At 39.7% G+C, this 18,572-nt stretch overlaps 1 protein-coding gene across 1 annotated transcript in view; it reads right to left on the bottom strand.

The window, feature by feature from the left end:
* Positions 1–7,055: 7,055 nt before the first annotated feature.
* The window catches only part of F5 (coagulation factor V), a 35,342-nt gene continuing 23,825 nt past the window's right edge, over positions 7,056–18,572 (bottom strand). Inside the window, exons 16-25 of the mRNA XM_010719624.3 lie at positions 17,915–18,125; positions 17,021–17,203; positions 15,310–15,426; positions 14,844–14,915; positions 14,090–14,181; positions 12,645–12,800; positions 11,726–11,870; positions 11,430–11,578; positions 9,037–9,219; positions 7,056–8,271 (exon numbers count right to left, since the gene is read on the bottom strand). Of these exons, the coding sequence (XP_010717926.3) occupies positions 8,086–8,271; positions 9,037–9,219; positions 11,430–11,578; positions 11,726–11,870; positions 12,645–12,800; positions 14,090–14,181; positions 14,844–14,915; positions 15,310–15,426; positions 17,021–17,203; positions 17,915–18,125 (1,494 nt within the window). The 3' untranslated portion in view covers positions 7,056–8,085. The remainder of the gene's footprint in view (positions 8,272–9,036; positions 9,220–11,429; positions 11,579–11,725; positions 11,871–12,644; positions 12,801–14,089; positions 14,182–14,843; positions 14,916–15,309; positions 15,427–17,020; positions 17,204–17,914; positions 18,126–18,572) is intronic.

Genomic DNA, 18,572 nt, shown 5'->3' with positions numbered 1-18,572 from the left:
ACAGTAATTCCTCAATCTCTCAATTGTAAGTTAAGTTCAAAAGCCAAAATAACCTTACAATTTACATTAGTGCTAGACAGCAGCATGGCTCTATCCAAAGCTGTATGTTTGTTCACTTCTAGCTTCTCTATCACATGATGTGAAGAGTGTTTTGAAAATAAATGCCTTCCACAAGGGATGAAACTATTTTTTTCTGAGAAAAACATTTTCTTACTGGAAAGACTTGACCAGTTTGAGTGATCATAGAATCACAGAATCACCAAAGCTGAAAAGGGCCTCCAAGATCATCTGGTCCAACCATCCATCTACCACCAATGTTGCCCACTAAACTCTGTTCCTTAGTTCTACATTTACACACTTCTTGAACACCTTCAGGGACAGTGACTCTGACGCCTCACATTGTGAGGATTCCACACAATATATATAACAATATAATATTAAGTGGAAAAAAGTGTAACATCTCTCTAGACCATAACAGTCGGTGCAAATCTGCCAGAGGCACTTGACATGTATGATCTAAAGTGACAGAGCGAGTTATGGTATGGATGTACTGTGCGATGGCTACCCTTTACAGACCCAGCTCTGGCTTGCACAGCTCCTGAACATACCCCATCCAGCAACATTTCATTGGAAGGTACAGCTCATGTAGCAATGTTGGACAAAACAGGAGCCTATGACAAGGATTTAGCCAGACAAGTCTGTATCATCCCTGTGGTATGATCCTGAAGTTAAAATGTCAATAGGAAACCAAAGCCATAGAGAATCCATTAAAAACTTGGTCTGATCTTGGATGCAGTGATGCAATTTGCATTAAAATAAATGTCACTGGGGTAGCAAGAAGCAAGTCCTTATCTTCAACTCGTCTATGAAGAAGTGCAAGTAAGTGCAATGGAGTAAATATGAATCTCCGAGAATCCCACTGACCCTGGTGGCTGCAGATCAGTGCCCACTGGCTCAAAAAACCTTTCCTGCTGGGTTTCCCTGGACATAAGACCACTTGTCCCTCATGCAGCCTGCTCCTTTGGTGGCATCTTCTGTGCTGTGCTACCTGACCACTCAGAACTGCTGTCAGTGTACGAGTTTCCTCAAATAACCTCCAGTTCTTTGGCTGGCTAGGGGACGTGCTGATTCTGTTTCCTACTCCTCTGTTGCACAAGCAAAGCTTGCAATCCACCTGTACTTGCCCAGAACATTTCAGATTTTCAGAGCAATCTCATAAATTACTATTGGCACTTTGGAAGCAAAGAATCACACCAATCCCTTTAGAAGGGCACTACTGCTGTTTTCCTTAGTGCTAACAACTAAGAATCCCTTTTAGTCTTAAGTGAGGCTGGAACTACCATCCCTAGAGGATGCTATGTTCAGCATGGGATTGAAGTAGCTCATCTGAATGCACAGTTCAGTCGCAGACAAAGATATTTTCAGGTCACGTCTTACCTGCACCATAAACTGGGAGAAGTTTCACACAAATATGCATCAGAGGGGAGTACTGGTAACCAGTTCTGGCCCACACTTTGTTGTGGAGGATTTTGTAAAATGTATGTGTGAGGGAAGTTCTCTTAAAGTCTTACCAAGCTATCTGGAAAAAAGCCTCTGTATGTTAAAAACTTACGGCCCTCTTGAAAAGCCAGTATGTGATAGCACTAGCATGGTCCAAATAACTCAGGAACTCATTAAAGCCAGAGTAAAACAGTTTTTTTCCTTGCTGAGCACAGACAGAACAAAGGCACATAGGTATGAGAAAAGGCAGCAACTAATTTATGTGGTTTCATGATTATATCTATTTAATTAATCTGAGGAAATAGATTTTACTAACTAGCGTATGTGTTGGAATGCAACAGAGATGGCAGAAGGCCAAATTATTTCTGAAATGAAGCATGCTTAGTTTACCACAAGGCCTAGAGATTGTAGCGACCTTTAAGAACAGATTGGTTGCAGTCTATCTCTTCCAGCTCCCCCTCACAAATCTTTTGATAATGTGATGGCTCTGAACAGGAGATTTACAGAAATTTGACAGCCATAAAGGGTTAATTCGAAAGTACTCACATCAGTATCTTTACTCAGATGCACTCATTTCTTTTACCTCCTGTGTGCCTGGGGCTTGTTAGTTCCAGACACTGAAGGTCTCTTCCCTATTCAAGAGAATAGCCTTGTTCTATAACTCCAGAGCATGTGTTTCCCCAGCATTTAAAAAAATGAAAGAAAACAATTTCATTGGAGGGACAAATACAGTGTTATTCCATCAAGTAGTAAATCAGTGATTTTAAAAAAGCATTAAGAACAGAATTGTTTCAGCTCCATGATCCTTTCCTCTCACATAATTCTTCTCCCTCTTCAAAAAATAAGATTACTTGAGTTCCGCTAGGATATTCTTTCAATGCCACGGACATTTTGGAACCATTCTGGCTTTTTGAGAGTCAGAAAACTGCAGGAATGTTGCAATTTTGTTTTTTAGAGAAACGAAGCAAGGGTCAACAACCATTGCCAGATCTGTTTTGCTATAATCTGATCAATTGCCCTTGAATTGCAAGAAAATGTCCCTCACTAAAAGAATACGACAACCCTTTTCTATTGCAGGGAACAATGACAAATATTTTCTGCTTCTGTTTTACTACAACATAGTCTGGAAGTCCAAGATATTTTAGCACAGTATTTCTATGCTAATTCATCTTATTTTTATTTTTTTCTGGAACGTCACTGCTTTTTGCCCACAGTTTGTGCCTTAATGACTGCATCATTCCACCATGTGTCTCCTCCAGTGCTGTGTTCATCACCTCTGATCTTGCTTGATCTTGTGTTTAACATGACTGGTAGGCCACACATATCCTGAAAGCTGTGAATGAGGAAATCTCTGAGGAATCAGTTGCCACAAGACCTCAGATTACCCCTTAGTCTGAGATGAATCATTGCACAGCAATACACGTTTCCATTTTGGGCAGAACATTTTTGAAATGTTTTTTAGTCAGCTGCAGGGAAAAAAAGTGAAAAGTTACTTAAGTCTGCCACAGATGGGGATACCAGTGTGCAAATTTTCATGGTGAACGCTGGAAAAGAACGCAGTGGATTAAACAGAGTTAGAACAAACCCAGTGCTTTCATTAAATGTAGAAGCATGTGGACCATTCTGAATTTGTGCCTTTAGACATATCTATGTCACAGTGGGCTCAGCATAGCACTTCTCCTATTAGGAATGGTGTTACAGATGTTCCCAGGACCCCTCTGAATGATTCCATGTCCCACTTTGGAAAGTGTAACATGAACTTCCAAGAAGATGGAGGTTATTGTAATTAAAGCATAACGCAAACGCTGGGTGTAATAAAGAAGTGGAGAATGGGGCACAGTAATGATAGGAAAGTGTGGGTGGATGAACTGGGTGGATGAGATACAATGAGCATGAATAAACTTAACAAAGGAGTGAGAGCAAGAAGGGCTCACTAAGTGGAATGAATGACTCACTAAGAGGAAAACAGCAATTGGTTACCCCAGGATAGTGTTTCATCTCATTTCTGTGGTGATAGATACTAGCATGTTAATAAACAGTCTTTCCTCACACCTTCCTTCTCCAGGTATGTCTCCAAAAGATCTTTTCCTGTTAGAAATGTACTTCCTGCACATCACTGCATAAGAAGTTGCAATCCATTGTTTTGCCACATTGGCACAGTCCCGTAATTCTGGTTAAGCCACCTGTGCTCACAGCCATATCAGGGTGCTACTGAAGGCTGGACATCTGCCAGATTCCTACCTGATGCTTTTTCCACAGTTTTCTTGGCACTTCGCACAGGCATGCCTGACTTTTGCCACAAACGCTCAGTGACATCCCTAATACATGAAGTGTCCCAAAGCCCAGATCCACCTCTCCATCTATTTTCATGCACAATTTGGGAAATAGACAATCCACGTTGACTCTGATTCCTGTGTAATGCGCAGCTTTGTATTCCCACTGGGCCTTGCTCTGCCTATGTTGTGAAGGGAACCACCCACTAAGCAAACAGCAGGATGCCTTGGTGGAGGTCAGCTGGTTCGGCTGAAGCCCTGCTACCTTGCAGCACATGAGGCGTGGCCAGAATTGCCAGCAATGAACCAGCAAAAAATGGAGCCTTCATCTATTTTATAAACAAGAAGGCTGCTCTGCTGCCTGAATTGCCTCGAGACTTTTCAGTCTGTACAAACCTGCCTGAATACTGAGCTCACATGTTTGAGTCTGAGCCACTCAGCTGTGTTTACGTGTATGTCCACCTCACTTCCACAACCAGTTGCACAATTTTTGCGTGACATAGTATGGCCACCGCTTCTGGAAAGCAGAAGGGAACACTCAGTGGCATTTAGTGACAAAAACACAGGGATTTGTGCGCTGCTATCCCTATACAACCATCTGGAGATGCTTTGGCCCCCCCAAGGCCACCTGGAAGCTGGAACAAGTATTAGAGAGCAGCAATTCTGTTATTCATTTGAGGCTACAGACAATTAGCTCTGGGGCTTTGGATCAGGAGGGCAGTGCAAGGCACCCTCAGACTGAGGGGAAATATTACTGGTGAGATGCAACTACTCCCAGGCCTGGCACTACATTTCTGCTTTAGTCCAAAAGAGCTTGTTTGCTTCGTGTTCTGATGCATATCTTTATTCTCTGCTTTGAAAGAACTGCAGAAATTCCTGCTCCCCTTAAGTATTTTGCAATTCATTTCAACATACACAGAATTTATTCCATGGTGTGTAAAAGGTGGTGCAACTCTGACCATTTTGACTACTCATCTTCTAAAGCCTTGGCAGATTCAATCTATGCTGGCTGCTTCATACAGGTGATGAAAACGCTTTCTTTTCCAGCCACCAAAGTGCTCACTAAGCATAGATTATCTTTGGTTTGGTTTGGCAGATCCCATGCGGGCACGTTTTCGCATCTCCCTTCCTGTGAACAGAAGGAATTTGTCCCCATTTGCGTATGAAAATACTCTGTGTAATTCATCTCACTAGGATGGAGTTAATTTTCTTCACAGAAACTGCCAGGTGCTTTGTTTTGAATCTGTGACTAAAAGCATATTAACAAGGCACCGATTGTTTGGCTATTGCTGAACTGCTTGCACAGCGCCAAGGCCTTCTCTGTTTCTACTGTGGCCTGCAGTGAGCAGGCAGGTGAGAGGCTGAGAGGACAAAAAACCACAGCAGCTAGAGCAAACTAAGCACAGGGATATTCTGTGCTACATGGCGTCACGCTCAGCCATAAGAGCTGGGTGAGAGCACAAAAAGGAGGGATATTCAAGGTCATGGCATTTGGCATGCTGAGGCCCTAATTTCTGCTGGATTTCTGCCCGCCAATGGGAAGTAGCAAATTAATTCCTTACTTTGCTTTGCTTATTAAACTGTCTTTATGTTGATCTGCAGATGTTTCTTGCTTTTGCCCCTTTTGTCACGGGGAGTGAGCAAGCAAAGGGGTGGGGGCTTCCCTGCTGGCTGCAGTCACCCTGCCACAGTCCTTTTTGGTGCCCAAAAAGGGGTTTGAGATAATGGCAGATTTGATCAGTGTGCCAGAGGATTTGTTGCTATTTGAGCTGTTTAGCTGTGAATAAGCAGGGTCCTGAGCCTTCATTAGAGTCTACTGCATATTAGAGACTGTTTATGGCTTTTGCTGTTTAGTGCACTTATCACCTTACTCTGCTGTGCCTAGGAACATTTTGATAACTGCACTGGCCACATACCCAGGCTGGCAGATTGCTTGGGCAGTGCTTCTGTGCTGGACGTGCTGGAACTCCAGTAACTCAATACAGCACTTCTCCTCTCCCGAGCAACGACCTTAGCAAACGGAACCCCAGTCATGGACTATGAACTCAGTGGATGTTTCACAGAAGTGAACCATAGGCTCAGAGAATAATATCTGCATACGCACGCATCAAAGGATGAGAAGTGAGGTGGTAGTTAGCAAGGATCTTGAAGATGTATTGCATAGTGTAAGAGCCGAGTGTGATGTAAATGGTGTGGAATAAGGAGTGGAGATAGTACTGAGTCTGGCAAAGGATGGATTTTCTTCAGGAATGGTGCTGAGTTATGGATTTATGGCTAAAACAATGTTGACAATGGTTTAGCTATTGCAGAACAGCATTTGCACAGTGTCAAGGTCTTCTATTTTTTCCACTCTGTCCCTCCAGCTTGTAGGCTGGGGGTGCACAAGAGGTTAGGAGAGGACAATCAGGACAGCTGGCTCAAACTGACCAAAGTCCCATCTATTAACAAGCATACGCAGAGCCTCCAACTTAGAAAATCGACACAGATGTATGTAGTCCTGCTCCTGCACTTGTCTAAGTTTACATAAAATAAATACTTACTTAGAGCCTTTAAGAACATTTCTTAAAGCCTTCTGAAATCATAATTGTTAAGGCTGGAAAAGACCACTAAGATCACTTAGACCAACTGTCAGCCCATGTTCACTAACCATGTCCCTCAGTGACACATCTACACAGTTCTTGAGCACTTCCACAGACAGCGACTGCACCACCTCTCTGGGCAGTTGTGCCACTGCAGCACCACTCTTTTTGAGAAGAAATGTTTCCTCATAGCCAATCTGAACCTCCCCATGTGCAATTTAAGGCCATTACCTCTCATCCTATTGCTGTTACCTGGGAGAAGAGACCAACTCCAAACAGAGACTGTTTAGTACTTCTTGCACAAAACTCTTGTTCTGCCAAACTTTGCAAGCATTTAATATTTGTATTCTAGGGTAAACAGTGTCTCCAAAGTTCAAATTTTTTTCATCTAAGCGAATACTGTTTGTGATGCAACTTAGTAGATGTATCAAACAAAAAAAATTAAAATAAATTAAAAATAAATTAAGCACCGTCATAAAATATAAAGTACATAAAGTAACCAATCTTTCAAGATGAAAGAATTATACTGAATTAATGCATAACATAAACTGAATTTATACTATTTCACAATTTGAAGTTAATTCTAATTAGCACTGAAATTTCCTATTCAGCAGAAAATTTTACTTCTGCAATGGAAATTTCACTAATTATTGGCGAAGATGTACTACTGTAAAGGCAAATATACAAATTAAAATGTTGATGCTTTTCATGCTACAGTGTTATCTTTATTTTTAGTGGAAAATGACAACAGTTTTTGACAGTTGAAAAGAAAAAAGAATTACTTTACACTCCTGCTTTACATCCTTATTTTGAAATGTGCACTAAGATACAAGGATTGAAAAACTGCTGAAGTAAGCTGGATAACGCCATATAAGGCTCAAAAACAACTTCAAAAATTCCACACTTCTCAACCATGTTTCTGCAAATAATTTGCAGGATGGAATCCAATGACACAACTGAAAGCTTAGCTAAACCTCTGCTGGAACGATGAGTTCATGGATTGTACAGGTGTTGTCACTAAATGTAGCCATCCTGTGAGAAATGCACATACACTTTCCTTCTCATTTCTGGGCAATAGATATTGCTGGCTATCCCTCCCCATTCCGGGGCACTGAAGATAAAATGTTATCTAAAATCCATAGCATTTCCAGTGTGCTTGCTGTGTAAGAACCAAATCAAAAATGTGAATCCCATTCTCAAAGAAGAGAGGATACATATGCCTTGATGCTGGGATGCTTTCTACCTTTGTCAGAGCGTAGATGATGTGGAGGTGAGCTCATCCTCTACAATAACTTCTTACCAATGCATTGCTGGAGTGCAGCTCCATGTCTGCACTGGTTTTCCCTCTCAGCCCTACACGTGGAGAATGTACACCAATAGCTTTCTATTATTCCCCTCTGTTGCAGAAGTATTGCAATTGTATTTATATTTAAGGATATAAAATTAAGTACAAAGCAAGACAGTCTACTCGCTAAGATGAAGAAGCAATATATAAAATAGAAGGGACCGCTATTTATTTCCACAGAAAAGAAGCTTCTTTCTGAAGTGTGTATTTATAGGAATGGGATGCCTGCCAAAGAATCCTCTCTTGATTCTTGTTAGCAACACATTAGGTCCTTTGATGAAGCACACATCTAAACTATTAAGTACAATCGCTTTAAGAGTTTGGGTTTTGTGGGTTTTTTTTTTTGTTGTTTTTTAAGAAGTTTCTCTGTGTGATGATTGCAGAAAGGTTAAGTCCCAGACTTCTCAGTTCTTTTTGCAGTCAGATCCCCACCAAAATCACAGCCAAAAAGTTCCACCCGAAGGGCAATACCATTATACCATGTTTTTGGAACAATGCGGATAAACCTGGACAGGATAGGTGGGTTGAAGAAATGCTTGACGTGCCCATTGCTGTTTTCATTACCAGAGAAAACCTGCAAATACAGAATACACTATTAGGTAAAAGGCAGCACTTTAAAATAAGCTGTTTTTTTTTTTTTTTTTCTTTTTAAAATGGTTCTAAGCCACTGCATCAGCTGCCCAGAGCAGATAGACCAGCTCGATGCTGATTTTATGCAAAATGCTGTTTCCTCTAGAAATGCTGGGTTGACACTATTTCAGGCCATCAGCATCTCAACCACCTCTGTCGTGATGTCCATTCACATCACAAAACGTTCCTTTCTAATTTGAATGAATTACAAACCAAACTTCCCGTATTTTACCTCCATCTACCCCCGTGAGCTTGATGTAAAGTGATCTGGGTAATAATATAAAGTATTTTACCAGCTCTTGGGCATCCAGAGCTCTCCAGCTGCGTTACACATAAATGCTCATTGATTTAAATCATACTAAAGGCATAAAAAAAAAGCTGGAAAGAGGCCCTTGAAAATCCTTTGTTCAGCAAGATTAAATGGCCTTGTGCATTCAAATGAAATGTCCTTCTTTACAAATAGTATCAGTTCCTTTTATCACGAAGTTGACTGCATTCTCTATGGATTTGGTGTTCTTCCCTTTTATTACTGTAAAGTACTGTGAAAAATCAGACTGATATTACAACATTATCTTAGTAACCCCAGCTCCCTAACATTTTAAAGTCCTCAGAGAGTATCTTTTTGGCTGAGTGCTCTGCCTTTGGGCCCTTACTGTGCTCAGAATCTGAAACAACGCAATGGCAAAGCTGTCTGAGCTGAAGATGATACCTTTGCCACTGAGTTTGAACCCTCTGTATAGGATTTCCACTCCGAGCCTTGGTTGCTGTAGAGAATAACATAGGTTTTCACAAAGTTTTCAGCTGATACAGACTTGACCCCCTGGGTAGCAACAGCAGTTATCTTCTTAATTGTGAGGAGATCAATTTGCAGCCACTGTTGGTTGTTGTTTGACTGTAATTGATAAGAAGGGTGACCCGTTAGAAAACATGTATATCTCTTTATTTTCTTAAATGAAAATTCCTGTTGAAGGATACAAGGCCTGCTCTGAAGGTAATGCCTCCTATGTTATTATGTTGGCCCAGGACGTCAGACGCAGATGTTGGTGGTATGGCAGCAGAGGCTGAACCTTCCCATCAATATTCTATTACATGTTGTACTGTGTGACAGATGGCAGCAAAGGGACAGTCTGACAGAATGGTGCCTGATGTGGAAGTGAAGATGAAGCAAAGGCGTGTAACTGAATTCAACCATTTGGAAAGTGACATTGGATCACCTCTGCTGGTTCAGATTTTTACCACTGTGGCATGCAGTTCATTGCTGGTGAAAATACACAGCTAATGGTGGTAACTACACTGAAAAATACTGTTTTGTAGCTGACGATTTTTTCTGTCAAATAGTGTTATTGTGCTCTTTGTATCTAAATAGGACATATTATTTTCAGAGCAACCACTGTAGTTAAGATCGTATCAAAACTGCAAAGAGGAAAAGAATAGTAAAGCGAAAACAGAAGTCATAAGCACACTTTGTGGCCACTACAATTAACTTCTTCATTGCAGGTGGTGTATCTTAAGACTTTTGTATTATTTTCAATACATATAGGAAAATAACTATTATGTTTATATCGCAAAGTTTTGGTAATGGGGGAACAGCAGGGGTGGTTTCTGTGAGATGAGACCAGGAACTGCCTGTTTCATATTGGATAGAGCCGATTCCAGGTGGATCCACTGCTGGCAAAAGCTAAGCCAATGAGCAATGCTGCTTATTTCTTTGATACCACATTTAGGAATGGATAAAAAACATGCAGCAGCTATGAAAGAGGAGGATAAGAAAAATGTGAGAAACAACTTTGCAAATACTCAGGTTAGGGGAGGGGAGAGGAGGAAATTCCACTGCAGCCCATGGAGAAGACCATGGTGAAGCAGCCTGTCCCCTGCAATCCATCATGTGCCATGTCAGAGCAAATAATCACACTGCAACAGGTGGACATCCCCCCAGAGAAAATGTAGCCCAAGGACAGCCTACTCATGAGCAAGCTCCTGGCAAGAACTGCAGCCCATGGAGTGGTGCCCACACTGGAGCAGGTTGCCTGACAGGAACTAAAGCTTGTGGCAAACCTACATTACAGCAGTTTACTCCCAAAGGACTGCACCTTGTGTAAAGTAAACTCCATGCTGGAGTAGAGGAAGAAGCAGCGAAGAGAAAGCCTGTGCACTGACCACAGCTCCCAGTCACCAAGTGGCACTTGGCAAGTAGGAGGCAGGAGAGTCAGAAGTGAAGCTGAGCCTGGGAAGAAGTGGGGGGGAAAAAGTGTTTTTAGCTTGTAGTTGTTCTTACTGTCCTGCTCTGTAATGAGTTAGCAATAAATTAAATTAAGCTTCCCAAAGTCGTTTTTGTGTTGTGACAGTAACTGGTGAACAATCTCCCTACCCTTATCACAATCCATGAGTTTTTTCATAGCTTTTTTCTCCCCATTCTGCTGAGGTGGGGGAGTGAGAGCGACTTGGTGGGAACCAGGCAAAAAGCCAAAGTCAACCCACCACAATAATAGATTTATCTCCAATGTTAAAATACAATATATAATGTTAATATCAAATGCTTATATAAAGCAGAAGCTTCCAGCAAATTTCAAAGTACTTTGTACATAATACTGTTACCAAACACTTCTAGCAAATGCTTGCTTCCAGCAACTCTGAAGGTGCTTCATAAATAAATGCAGCTTTATTTTGCAGATGCAATTCACCTGCCCCGTTGAAGGTTTTCAGTAGAACAGGGGCAGAATGAACCACAAAATCTGCAGCCTCAGATCCATTATGCTGTACTGACTATATGCCAATCCAGGAAGGGTTTCTTTAGCTCCATGAAACCAAATAAATGAACCTGTGTTCATTTAGTGAAATTAAGAGAGAAATTTCCGCAGGGAAGTGCTGCAGGCTATGGATCTGAGGGCACCATCCATCTCTCCAAAACATGATTTCATCGCTGTTGCCAAAATTTAACAAGTTTTCTAGTGAGAGTTGAATTGGCTTCTTCTCACAAGACTGTTAAAGAGTTGTGAAGTAACCTATCATGTTTGGCACTGGGCACAGTGTGCAGAAAGCACAAGAGCACAGAGTACAAATTTATTAGCTCTCCTGCTCTTGTTCCTCTTTTTCACTTGTTACCTTGGCTCGCCAGGCATTTATCTTTCCTTTCTGATTGAGACGGGCGAGGGAAGGCTCCCAGGTGCTAAACCAGGATGTCTTAACAGATGAGGCTGTTATCTGAGTATTCTTGATCTTTCCACTTTCCATTCCAAGTGGCAAAGAGCAACCTGTTAAGAGAAGTGCCATGTTCAACCAAGTAGCCATAGTTTAAGTGACAAAGCTGGAATTGGAGAACACTCACAATTTTAGCTTCATTTAACATAAAAGTTCAAAAATTACTAAAAAGGAGGCACAAGCACACATATCATTCTTACCATCTACTTCACAGCCAAGGAGCTCCATGCGAAGAGTTGGTTCATTGTAGGCCTGTGTTGGGTAGACTCTGATATATCTTGCAATAATAGGGGGATCAATGACGTTCTCTTTTATACTATAGGCATCAGAATTACCTTCAAAAATCTATTTAAAAAAAATACCCACATATAGTTAATTTAATGCAAACACAAGCCTGCTCTGTTATGGAAGTCTTTTTCTGCCATTAGCTCTATCCACCATGATGGAGCATCTTATGTTGCAGGGCAACATGTATTATTTCATGGCCCCATCTTAGCACATTTGGAAGCATCTAAAAGCTTCAGTTCAAATAAGCAACCCATTGCTATGCACTATATAAAACTGTTGGAAAAGAGGCAAAAGGAGAGGTAAGAGAAAGTGCTTTGATTTGGGAGTCCTATCACAGAAAACTCTATTTGGCAGGGTTGGAGTGTTTGGGTATAAAAGGAGCCTCTTGTGGGGTATGGCCAAACTTGTCACACATGCCCACTGCAGGCAATTCAGATAGTTTAAAATTCAATTGTTGTGACAGGAGGAAGGACAAAAAAGGAAGAAGCATTTGGTTCCTAATGAAATAGGGTCTAATTTTTATTTCATCTTCCTGCTTGTTTCAAAAAGTTCATGTGGGCTTAGGAAATAAAAGTAGGAAGAGATGGTTGTGAGGAAGCAGGCTCTACAGAAAAGGTCACAGGTCAATCTAAATCCCAGTCTAGAAGGTTTATCTTACAATTTGCCTTCTGGTCTGAATTTGATTAGTAAATGCTCTTTGAAGTTTCAAGCTCAAAGTCTCTGAGGACCAACAATTCTTCCATTATCTCTAACATAAAATAAAGTTATCAACTCACTGTATCATCCAATGAGATTACCTAGGTTGTTACAATCCCTATTGTACATACAAACCTTTTCTGCTGGAGAGCTGTCTCCTCTGAAAGTGTTCCACTTTCGTTTGTCTCTGCTGTAAACAATAAAGAACTTCTGGACATAGAAGGACTTCAAAAAATGCCTGGCACCTTGCGTCTGTATTCCAGTTAATAGAACTTGTCTTTGAAAGTCTACCTGGGAACAGAAAAAATGTTTATAAAGTCAGGACTGCACAATGATATAAGTTGTATTCTTTGGCATCTACACAGTTGCTTTGAGCCCTGCATTTTGGTACCCACAATGTAACACCCCCAGGAGGAATACAAGCAGTTGCCAGAGTCCAAATGAATATTATCTTTAATTTCATATGTGTATTTACTTCAGAGGTCATTTTACCAGTGTTCACCAGAGCACTACAAAGGTGCTTCAAAAATATCCATGTCTGTGCTAGGCAAAAGTGCTATCTCTATTTTGCAGATAGGCGAAAGTAGTATAGAGAAATTCAAGGCTCATATTTTCGTAAGCTGCCTCTTGTTTTGGATATCCAGGCCAAAAAAAGGGATATTTTATTCTGAAGAGAAGGAAAGCCACTCCATTTCTTCTGATACTGGATCCAAACACTTAGAACTTAAGAACAAATTAGCAAGATGCTCCTATCAGCAGTGGAACTGATTCTCTGAGCTCTCCATCCACACCTCTGCATGATCTCTTGCAATAATCTCAGCTTCTCATTACTATAGCCATTATCAAATTATTTCTCTTCTCAACATTTTTTTTTTTACAGCTCCCCTACTTCACCTTCACTGACTGTCAAATGTTAGTAAGCCAACAGCTTGTTAACAGCTACCTGTTGAACTTATGCTGCAACACTAGTTTGAGTCTCTCTCTTCCCTTAACCTGTCATTTTCACAAGATTTTAAAGAAATCATAGATATGGGTTTACCTTAGCCATCTGGTGCAAAAATGATTGGATAGAAGAAAAACATGGAAGTGAGGCACCTGAAGAGTACAGTGCTTGAAGCCATAATTTTATCAGCTTAATTTGCCTGTGATACATCAAGCTGAACACAGAAGCATCCAATAAAAAGAAATATTCTTCAAAACTATCTTAAGTACTACTTGAGAGTATTACACTTTAATGATCACCCAACAAATGTACATAAAAATAAATATATACTGTTAGGTAAACATAAAAAAGGTAGAGGAGAGAATGACTTTAATTGCCTAACAAACTGTTTCAGTCTAAAATGTAAGGGGGACTGTTGAGCTTCAACGGCACTACAGATTGGGTTAACTCCAAGAGAGGTAGGCAGTTTATGGCATCTCTAAACAAAGTTGATTCATCTTCTGTTTTCAACAGCAGTTTACTCTATAATAACAAAAGCAGCCTAATTTTCTAATACAAGTTGCAAGAAAATAACAACACAGGATTGTATGGACATGTCCAGACTTAATGGTGGCCAAGCACATATTGTAATATATACCTGAATCCAAGGAAGATCATTTGTCATTGCTGTACTCCAAGCATTATATGTTCCAGAATTGTTTAATCGGGCTAGCTTAGGTTCCCAGTAATCTACAGAAAAAAAATATGAATAAAGTATTTAAAGAGATATGCTTAAAACATGGACTACTTTGGTTCCTTTAAGATCTGTCTTGGGGAGAGAAAAAAAAAAAAAAAAAAAAAAGGAAAAAAAGGTTGGTTGTGCAACCTTTGTACACCTTCACTTGCTACTGTCTATGTAGAATCCTAACAATTTCTCTAGAAAATGATACCATTTTCATATAAAAAATTAACTTGGTAAAGCAAAAAACTGTCATTTTTCTGGATGCCAGTTTCCCAAATCTTTCAGTACAAATGCACTTTGACAGCTCCTATCACATGCAAATTCCAAAAGTTTTTTGAACACTTCATGTTGATTTTCAAATGGGGAACCCAGAAGATAAAAAGATGAAGTTATATTTGTTCCAGGTCATGCAGCAGGCCATTGACAGAGGTTTGCTTGACTCTTGGGCTTACGGTGCTGACAGAAGATCCATGACAGTGTTTGAATTCAGTGATGAGGGCTATCTAGTTCACATCAGTCTCTGAAGAACTAGGGAGCTTTTTAAACTGACAGATGGTTCATTATGGAACTGATCTTGTTAGATGTAAAAATAAAATAAAATAAATGGAATTGCAGCACTTTGCTGGTGATATTCAGTACCGTGTTCAGATCTTTTCAACTATCAACTCACCTATATGATGTGAAGCGTTGATTTGCGAATCAAGTATAACTCCACTTGCCATACCCATTGGAATCTTGCACTCTGGGGAGAGCACAGTAAGTTTGTTGTTAAAAGGAAGATTTAACTTCAATATATATCCTGATGGAATGTTCTAAGACAGCATTGCTCAGAGCAATTCTGAATAATACTGTAACTTCACCATTTTTTTCCCAGAGGACAAATAAATCTCTGCAGTTTCTTTCAATCGATTAATCTAATGGTCACTGTGAGAAAAACAATGAATTCAAAGCTAGTATGCGAAAGGCTGAACATTTTTTCTTTTAGAATAAATTTACAGTAATCACTCCACCCCCTTGAAAGCACATTTTGATCTTCTGCAGAGCAATCTCCCAAACTTATTTTCAGTGACCCTGAAAGGGCAGAGATGACTTTATAGCTTGATTCCCCTAGCCAAAAAAATACCATAATTCAGTACCTTTCTCCAGAACCAAAAAGGATGCCTGCATTCCTGCTTGCTGATATTCCCCCACTTCAGTGTCTAAAAGCCACCAGCCAGGTCTCTGTGGTTTCATTTCAACTGTCTGAAATGAGCCTTGAAGAGATGGAAGAAAAAAAAAAAACATATCAGAAGTGTTATAAGGTTGACGTTAGTGAGGCTGCATTTTAAACCAGGGATCATACTATGGCTTGATTCAGAAAAATTTCTTATGTTAAACATAGCAGAGAAAGCAGAACTAACACCACAGATGCCAATCTTTTTTTTTCTTAACAAGCATGTTCAATCTGGAGACAGAGAATTAAGAGAGCACATCAAAACCTAGTCTTTAGTGCTACTGCAAGTTACAAAACCGTGGATGATGGTATGCAACAACAGACGTCTGCACATGGCAGATAGTGCTGATCCATGTAATGAACAACACTAAGTTTATTACATAATGTAGGGGTGTTGATTCTATGGTACTGATTGCAGTCCTTACTTCTGCTTCCCCAGTTTGTTCAAGTAACGTACTGGATGGATGTAAAGAAAAGAAAACTAGATGAAGGACACTGACATGTATGAGCCCTTTCTTCAATTTTTGCATACCTCAAGAATACTAAGGATTGAGTAGGAATCAGACCTTTAAGGCTGTTTGTGTGCTTTCTTTTTAAATTATTTTTTAAGAAAACACAATACATGCTTCATTGCTTTTCTTATGTTTTTACTTAGTGCAGACATGACAATTCTGGTTCTCATTTATACAAAAACATACAGAGATGTCATGGTGAAAAATATTACCTCAAAAGGATTAAACCGTGAACAAATCATCTAATGTTCACTGAAATAACACTGTATCATTCCAAGCCAATTCCATTATTTTGTTTCCTGTATTATTATTTTTTTTAAAGCATGTATAGCTGCCAATGCTTTCTAAGTGTTGTTATGCACGCCACAATGTTGACAGTGATGGGCAAAGGAGTACCTTGTGGCCTAAAGAGTGTTTTTAGCTTATTTAATTGCTTTCTGAATGTAAGCATTCTCCTTGGGGTGACATTTGTTCTGTTTTTTTTCTGCATCATACTCACTTCACATTGTAAAAATAAATGCTCACAAGCCAGATACCAATAGTAATTCCCAGCAAACACTGATGGGACTTCCAGTGGTGCTGACGTCTGGGAACGTATGAACAGGACAGCTGTGTTATTGTACATTCTTAATTTCGTGAGGAATTTGTGGCAGACACTATCCTATGGAATTCCTTTACTTTCTTTACTGTTGAGCACTTTACAAAGCCAAAGCCAAATCCAATCTATGACCTACTTTGTAGAAAGGAAAAGAAAGACACAAAGGACAGAAACCTTAAACCAATAGTCACATGCCTAGTGAGCAGCAAGAAAACGCAAACAGAAGGTAGTACTATGGACCATACTAATATTCATTTTCCATATACATTTCTATTCATCTGAGAGAAAAACATTTGCCCAAACACAAATGTTTTGATCATAATTTTATGCTTATCTCTCATGTCTTCATTTCTCACCTCCCAAAATGTTAAGTGAGGTGCAAATAATGAATTTCTGACCATTGTTGGCACCCGGACTGTTAGTGCTCTCGAATTCTTTCTCCTTGTGCCCAAAGCCAACTTCTGTTCACATTTACATTGGTATGACTGTACTAATTGACCCTTAGAATTTATTCTGATACTTACCTGGAAGGAGTGTGTATGTACCATGCTGAAACTTCATGAGCTCTAGTTGTTCTGTGAATGTCTGTCCATGAAAATGAACAACATGAATGTCTTTTGGCACACCCATATTAAGCAAATGCCATCGGACGAGTTCACCTTCATACATCCTCAGGCCTTGCAAATTGTAGGTAATCCCATTAATGGCTGAAAAAAAAAAACAACATTGCTGGAATGGTTAACACTTCACAAAACAGATCTTCAAAAATGAGAGAAAGTAATTATTAAAATAAGTCAAATGTTTAATGAAGTATTTATTTAAATATTTAATATACTCAGGAAAAACATCACTTTTTCCCATCTGAAGTGCTGCACACTACAATCTACATACCATCAATTATTTCAAAGAGAACAAAAGATTACCTCTCAACACTTACCCACTTACTCCACGCTACATAAATAAAATCTGTGTCCACACAGAAGTACATGAAGTCCTAGAACTGCTTAAAATTCTTTCTGTAGAACTAGTTCATTTGCCAAATTTTTATTGTATTTTTATATTTCTTGCAAAAGGATTCACTTTCCCAGAGTATTAGCTTCTTCTTACAGAAAAGAGTGGTTTCGTGAGTTTTTTTGGTATGGCTTTTATTTTGTTTGTTTGTTTAAATCAAAAAGCCTTTTTAAATTTTCAGGTCAATATCCTTCCCGCATTTTAATAACAGTTTTCCAGTCAGTGCTAATCTTTTATTATAAAACTATGACTGTTATGGGTACAATGGAGAACAGCAACAGCAAAAAAAACGTTCACATAACTAACGTGCAGGATTTACGTTTGTTCACAAGCAAAGTGAGCTGAGATAACTCCCTCAACACCTTTCCCTTTACCCTGGTAAATACTTGAGAAAAGGAAATAAGTACCATAGAATTTGTGGCATTGTTGCATTTCTCGGGTCTTCTCAGTACAAGGCTTTCTAGAGCGTTTGTCAAAGTACCAGCTTTTTTCTTCATCAAAGACCATAAAAAGCAAGAAAAAGTCTCGAGTGTTTGTTCCGTTGTTCTCTGGTGCACTGAAGGTTCCTTTTTCACAGATAAGTATTGGCCCAATCAAACCCGAGTGCGTATCTTTCTCCTACAAGGCAGTAAACCCTTATTAAATGTAATAATAGATTTCCTAAAAGATGTCAAAAACATTCTGTGGAAATTCATAAGGCTCTAAAAATGTAGCAGAAGGGTCCTGAAATTTCCAGTGCTCTATGCCTTTAGTTGCCTCAATCTACTAGTGTTTCCTATTCTAAATTAATCAACAGTTTATTCCCTCTTTTAACTGAAGATAAGGGATTAAATTTCACGTGGGAACATCACACCCAAAAGTCAGGACAGCTATCTAAAAAGTGTTCAGCACCTTACATTTCCACATCCGTACAATAACATCATTTGGAGATATCCAAAATCTGACTAGATGTGTAGTCCAGGCAACCTGCTCTAGTTGATCCTACCAGAGCAGGCAAGGGGAGATTGCACTAGATAATATCAAGAGGTCCCTCCACACCTCTATGATTATATGATAAATTGCAGC

This window comes from Meleagris gallopavo, chromosome 1 (genome assembly GCF_905368555.1).
Source record: "Meleagris gallopavo chromosome 1, MGAL_WU_HG_1.1, whole genome shotgun sequence".
NCBI classification, from domain to species: Eukaryota; Metazoa; Chordata; class Aves; order Galliformes; family Phasianidae; genus Meleagris; species Meleagris gallopavo.
The sequence above is the reverse complement of the archived record's forward strand: the minus strand, read 5'-3'. Positions and strand labels throughout refer to the sequence as shown.